Source organism: Manduca sexta, chromosome 11 (assembly GCF_014839805.1).
Source record: "Manduca sexta isolate Smith_Timp_Sample1 chromosome 11, JHU_Msex_v1.0, whole genome shotgun sequence".
NCBI classification, from domain to species: domain Eukaryota; kingdom Metazoa; phylum Arthropoda; class Insecta; order Lepidoptera; family Sphingidae; genus Manduca; species Manduca sexta.
In genome coordinates this window covers 10,244,079-10,251,528 of record NC_051125.1, presented here as the reverse complement: position 1 = coordinate 10,251,528, position 7,450 = coordinate 10,244,079, and the positions used below count along the sequence as shown (strand labels likewise).

Below are 7,450 nucleotides of genomic sequence, written 5' to 3'. Positions count from 1 at the left end.
CATTGTCTGTCCTTATTTTTGCCATTATTTAATTTTTTGAGATGTTTCTATTTCTTAAGTTTTGTAAAGGCTTGTGCTATATCTAGGAAGTATTTCCAACTTTAATAAATATCATCGTTAATTAGGTTTAATAGCAATTAGAATAAGGATAACCGAAATTTAAATTTAGATAATAAATAAAAATCAGCTTTAAGGTTTATTCAAAGCTTTATTGTTATAAAAAATGATGTGAACAATAATTATTCTTAATCATTTCTTAAACTTTAAATTTGTTTATGATGTACTAGTTTTTGCTCACGGCTTCTTCTGCACGAAATAGTTTTTCCGCAATGAAGGTGCTGCTATATATTTTCTCAGGATAAAGGTAGCTTATATCTGGCTCAGGGTCTCAAATTATCTCCATACAAAATACATCGAATCAGTCAAAAGGTTCGGTCATCTAAGTCGTTCGGTAAAGCCTAACAAACAAAAAGAGTTACTTTCACTTTTATACTAACATATAAAGCTGAAGAGTTTGTTTGTTTGTTTGAAGGCGTTAATCTCAGGAATTATTAAACCGATTTTGAAATTTGTTTTACTGAGGAAACTACATTACTCTACAATTTGCTATAATCTGTTGTTTATTCCGGAAAACTATAAAGCGGGCCTTTTATCTCCGAAAAAAAATTCATATCGGCGGAGCCGCAAACAAAATCTAGTTTATCACGTAATTATGGATGTATATTTAAACATCATTACATTTTCATTCATTATATTCCTTTCCAAACGCGTCATTTTGCCGAAACAGCCTGCCTGAAAAAGCATGATAGGAAATTCCAATAATAAACTCAACAACAATGTTATCTCATTGACTTGGGAATATTTACCTAACTTTATCTAAAGTCATAGGTTAGTTATATTATACACTGTCAGTAATTCGTGGAAAATGTGACAATATATTAGGTTAAGTGTAAAACTGCTATTATCTAAAGATTTTCAAGCTTATTGACATTCGAGTTCGTTTAGAGATAATATTTTTGTACGTAACATGCATACAATATGATAAGAGTAAAACAGGCATGAGAAACTGTGTAGGTGTATTTCATAATTATAGTTTTTAATAGTAGTACTGATGGCCGATGGGACGAAGGTTCGGGAGTGGCTCGAGTGCAAGCGCAGCGTCGGACGTCCACCACGAGGAGGACAGAATATGACCTCATAAAAGTCGTAGGAGGGATGGATGCGAGCCGCTTCCAATAGATCGATTGATGTGGAAATCTTTGGCGGAAGCCCATGTTCAGCAGTAGACATCCTGCGGCTGATGATGATTCTGAATAGTAGTATATTCGGCATCTGCATAACGCATATTTTAAATAAAGACGGCTGAGTATTCTCAAAATACGAACGTAACGAAATAGGTTTTACAAAATATTAGGATTTTTTCCTATCACATCAGTTTTTGCTTGAGTTTGTCTTAATACATTGATTCTATATATTATTAGATAGAACGGAAATTTACACAAACAGGCAGGCAGTTGAGATAGAAAATTTCGGAACACTATTTCGTTACGAACATTCATTTAGAGAAAATAGTCGACTACGAAAATGTTTCTGTTTGTTGTAAAAAGAACTCGCTAGAAGCGGAGAATTTCTATTTAAATTAGATTTACTCACGATACTTACGAATATATTGATAAAAGATGAAACATTCAAAGGTAAAGAATGTATAGGCGAAGGTTGAACCGAGGTTAAAGAATCTTGAGTGATTCCTACTTAGTTAATGCGATATTGAATATTTAAGATAATATTTCCTAGAAAGTATTACAGCAGTGCCTTGGCGGGAGTTTTAACGGAAAACAGTATAATAATATCAGCCCTTTATTATATATTGTCCCACTGTTGGGCAAGGCCCCTTCTACTACTGAGAGGGATAAGGCTTTAGTCCACCACGCTGGCCTAGTGCGGATTGGTAGACTTCGCACACCCTCAAAATTCCTATAAAGAACTTCTCAGGTATGCAGGTTTCCTCACGATGTTTTCGTTCACAGTTAAAGCTAGTAATAACTCAGAAAGAATACACACATATTTTTTTAGATAAGTCAGAGGTGTGTGCCATTCGTCTCGGCAGTCCGTTCTACACTCAACTAGGCTATCGCCGCTGAACACACGAACACAGTATATTTTGTTACAAATCTTAAGGGAGAGTTGTAAAAAATCGAGTTAATCTCACGCCTAAAAGCAAATGCCACGCCATTTTTCGCGTGTAAAAGACGCGTTATCTACCACCACTGGGTGTAGTGGAACGGTTGTATTGGTTTCACCGGTCTCACACCCCATAGTTGACGTTCGGGAGTATAACTTCATTCGAGCGAGACCTCTAAGGCAGTGTGACGTACATTAGGATAACCTTTGTCCCTATAGAGTGTAGAAGAGAAAGACTTCTTTTCCGGAAAAGCAAATGGGCAGATTCACGTGCCAGAGCTAGTTTAATGACTTAAAATACAACATGTGTGGCCACAAAACTGTTTATACTAAATTAACTATTAATTTTATAACCTGTATTGAAAGCTTGATATTCAGCTATTGATACAAGACCCTTTGAACTAACTTGCCCATAACCTCATCCGCATACCGTGGGTCAGAGTTTGCACCGGTTTAGTTCACCAAGAAAACATCTATTGGAGCCTACCGTAGTCGTAAGTTTGTTTGCCGGGATCAACCTGTGTATCCGGTTCCAACAGGCCGGCATGATTGTGTCGACTGTCGAGGGGTAATCATGTCTCGTCGATCGACATTTTTATGGACCCCTCTCCACTTACCATTAGCTGAAGGGGGGTTACTTTGCCAGTATAAAAAAATGTTGTTGAATTAACATATATCATTATTCGGATGTTGATGGGATATTCATTATTATTAAAATATGGATATTGGGTTTTTATACTCAGTATCAGCCCGGATATTTGCATTGTGCCTGATATGACGACAGGCTCGCCCCCTGTCATATCATGGGACGGAATGCATACGGCAGAAAATAGGTTTAGCAGTTGCGTCTCTGCCTACCTCTTGGGTACATGCGAATAATAGAGCATAAATTTAACTGATAAAATTACGATTCGATACCAATAAATACAATTTCACATTTCCAACGTTATCCTGAACCCATGTAGGTTTAACCTATAAATGTTTTGAATTAACTTTAAGTTAGTAAGCCTAAACCTAAGAAGAGTTTTTAATTTTCGACAATAACGAAACCTCTTTTTCCTACCCTATAGTGAAAAATTTATATAATCAAACCACCGAAACATACGGTACTATCTACCTACATTGCTATCTCAAAAATAAACAAATCTGTAATCAGTAAAAACCCAATAAATACAATGCATTTACGTCTTTTGCGATGACATAACGAAAGTCGTAAGTGTGCGCCTCGCCGCAACTTAATAAAAACAGGACGAAGCCTCGCTTGGGGGCTCAGTCGAGTTTTAGCACTCGGTGTTCATTTACTGTAAATAACGTGTTTAAAGATGGTGTCTAGAATTTTGGTTATTGCTTTGGTTGTTTGCACCGCGAACGCCGCAATGTGGATGAGATTCTTGCCTGAGAAACCTAAGGACTTAGGTACGTATCCTTGAATTGGGCTATTTTTATTTTGAGTTTTAGAAAGGGTAATTTTTTGTTAGGATGGCAGGATTATGGGTATACATCCGCCCTGTAGAATGGGAGCGTTTGGAGAATTCCACCACGGTATCCCCTGTCTGTCGTAAGAGGTGACTAATAGGGGCCACGAAGGGGGTCGTCGGCGAGCAGCAGGGGGCTGTCCGCCCTAGTGCATTTTTGTGCATTCTCGCACATCTTTCGGTTGACCCCCGGGATGGACGGCAGTGTGTTGTTGGCCTCATGCTGCCGTAGACGCCGAGGGCGTCCTTCGGTGCGCGGGGGCTTCTGAGCCCCATCCCATAGGAAACGGGCCGCAAGGCGGCACCGCGCAGGGGCGGCTGCGGTCTCAGACTAGACACTTCAACGTCAGAGGAAGCCTGCAGCCGTCCCTAATGCGCCGAAGAGGGCCACCGCGGAGTTTTAGCTGGTAGGCCGTGCATAGGTTAAGTTGTATATAGGGTTAGGGACTCGGCCCGGTGGTCGCCCGAAGGTCACCATCAAATCCGGGCGGCTCAACGTCGGGCCGTAAGGCACGGTTACCCCAGCATAACCGCTCAGTCGCCCCCCGCGAAGGCTGGGCGGTAGTAATAAGGCACTTTCTCCGCGAAACCAAAAAAAAAAGGATTATGGGTATACATACCATCTTTAATAATAAAGTATATACTTAATGTTTTGTAGCTATGGTCGGTCAAAACAAAATACTGAATGTAGCTAAATATCATAAATCATAATTATTATTGATACATAATATCATGGTCTAACTTCAGTCAAAACTATTCGGACATACCAACAGAAAATACTATGATTTATTACTTAACGTCTAGTTACTGAATATTATTAATGATCATAATAACCATATAAATGATGTTATTAAGGAGATGAGAGATGTCAATGACACCTCTGGTTAAGTGGTTCTAAACCGACCTAGTAATTTGGCACTGATCTTTTAGATATATTATAAATATCACATAAAAATGCATCGTAAATATATACAATACGTCATGTTTTTTATACCACAAATGATGAACCTGTCGCACTTTACTAAGAGATAATTGATGACTTCTAAGTTATAGATTTGGTTCAGAGAATTAGGCGCGAATTAGCTAATGAATTATATGCCCTCAAGATCTTAACACCTACATCACACAGCATAACTATTAAAAATATTATAGACTAATGTTGACTAGTCCAAGCCTTAAGCCTTAATATTGATTACAATTTGAAATACTTCAAGAACTATAGCAATAAACATTGATCTATAAAGAATGTCCTGGAATCCTGGTTCTAAGAGACCTTTCATTAACGTTGTTTTCTATTGTTACAGCGCACAAAGAAGGCTGTTACATTGAAGAGATCAATGATGTCGTGCCGTTTGGCACTGAAGTCAAACCTATCGGCAAATGTGTCGGGATAGACTGCGAGAATTCAATGATTACCTATGCATCGTAAGTATTCGTTGCAGATTGCATTCATTGCAGATGTGAAATCGCATATAGGTGTTCTTCTTTAGCAGAAGTTTCATTCAGGGTCATTGCACCATAGAATTACATATGAAGCAACAAAAAAATGGCTTAGTTTTCAAAATCTGCATGCTTACCCCTACGCGGAGTTCTAACCGCAGTACTTTATTAACTGCTGTTTATTGAAATGTATATATAAAAAAATAAAAATTGACGATAACCTAAACAGAAGTTAGTTAAAATTTATATATATTTTTATATATTTTTTTTTATGTTATTGAATAGTTAGTGCTGTTAAATAAGAGATTGTTTTCATTATTAAAAGTTATTTTAACTTTCATGTGGTGTAGGATTTTTTTCAATTATTTTCTATTTTGTCATACAATGTATTCATATGAAAACATTTTCTTCTTCAGATGTGGCGTCATTGACACAACCAGTAACAACTGCTACGTCACAAAAGAAGATCTTAGCAAGCCATACCCAGAGTGTTGTCCTAAAATTAAATGTGATTTTGAAAACAACGTTTAGTTTTATAACTGTTTAGGTTAGTTGCATATCTGATTATTATTATGCTGGCATTTCAAAAGAAAGAGACATTGGGAATGTCCAATGTAATAAAAAAGATATGAGTGACAAAGATCAAGAAAGAGAATAAAGTGGTGCTCTAAATGTGAGACGTACGTGAAGATGCCTTGTCTTTAAGTGGAAGTGAGAAGACGAAACACTACAAATTGATCTGAAGGAAGTGCAAAACTATTGACAATCCACACCAAATGTAGCGAGTTCATATCATTTATACACGAAGATTACGGTGGCTCAAAAATATTGCAATACAGCAACTTCACAATTTGACAACGCAATTAAAGCAAATCGCAAATTCATTAGAAAATGAAATAAATAGATAATGAGAGGATTTACCCTCAGCACCGAATTCAAATTATTAAACAAGGACGAAGAAAAAATCAGCGAAAGGCGAAATGGAGCAAGTACAAAGGAAATTAACACATTCTGAGTATGGGAAAGCTGAGATACATAGAAGGGAATGCGATGCCAACATTATAATTTCGGATGTCTTATTAAGACTTATTAGATAGAGTTCCTTTAAAATTGATCGGAGTGGTGATAAGTGACTCCGATTCTAGAAGCTATCTTGCCACCAAATTGTTGAGTTTATTTATTTTATTAAATTAGAAGTTATTTTGCTATTTTGGTCTTTTTATTTCACTTTCTTGCGTATTTCATGTATTTACTATGTATAATAATGTCAGAACTGTATTATAAGGCTCGACCGAGACGGGTTTTTCAATCTCGGCCGAGACCGAGAATAGACAAATCGTGAATAAACTATAAAAATGTTAACTGTTTACTACTATAGGCATTGTTTTATAAAAAAAAACCGCTTTACCAATCAAAGTCAAATAACATAATATAGTAAAAAAAAATGTGTTTTTCGGCATAACGATTTCTTATGTTTACGCGAATGTTAGATATTTAAATTAAACTATTTTACGGATTTTATCGCAGTTTTAATATTTTAATTTTCTGCCGACGTTCTTACTGAGGTGTTGTTCATCTGCAAAGTCAGAGTTACAATATCTACCTACATTTTACAAATATACGACTTTTAAAAAATTTTAGCTGTTGGTGGTCCGATCTACGCAGAATGAGCTCACATTGTCTTGAAGTCTGGCAGCCGGTCTTGTGGGTTCCGATTTAATTAAGTGTAACTACTGGACATCATGAGACTTAACATCTCACGTCTCAGGATGGCGAGCGCAGTGGAATACCAAACAATATTTTGTATTTCAAGCTGCTGGATGGTGTTTCTACTGTTTATGGGCGGTCGTATCGCTTACCATCAGGCGAACGGCAAGCTCCTCTCGTCATTCACAGCAATAAAAAAAAATAAGATCGACAAAAGCGATTGGGATCATTTATTAAAAATTACGAGGCGACGAAGCCATTGTCGGGGAGTTTTACCAAGACTATTTTTAAGGGTTAAAATTCCTACAATAAATGTTAACCGGTCTATAATCAGATTCTTACATAAGGTCGATATTTCCACAAAAACATAGCTATTCTATTATTAATTTGGATTAATCAGCCATATTTAACGACTAATCTAAATCAGTATAAAGATTAATAAGCAAATCGCTTAATCTTTGACCCGATTAACGGGCCCTTGTCGAGGACTCGCGTATGAATGATGTAGAGGAAAGATGATTCAATTTAAGCTGCTGGTATAGTGTAGTGGTATATGGCCTGTAAATAAGGCTGGTACAAAACTGTACGCCTTCTTCTGTCTTATCTACTTTAACATAGCGCCAAATAGATACATCCAATTATACCTT

General features: G+C 36.9%; 1 protein-coding gene across 1 annotated transcript; it reads left to right on the top strand.

The window, feature by feature from the left end:
• The first annotated feature begins 3,434 nt into the window (after nt 1-3,434).
• Nucleotides 3,435-6,304, top strand: LOC115449184. Its single transcript, XM_030176915.2, has 3 exons — nt 3,435-3,597; nt 4,961-5,081; nt 5,513-6,304. Exons 1-3 carry the CDS (start codon nt 3,504-3,506, stop codon nt 5,625-5,627), a joined length of 330 nt encoding a protein of 109 aa, XP_030032775.1. The 5' UTR covers nt 3,435-3,503; the 3' UTR covers nt 5,628-6,304.
• Nucleotides 6,305-7,450: the final 1,146 nt, after the last annotated feature.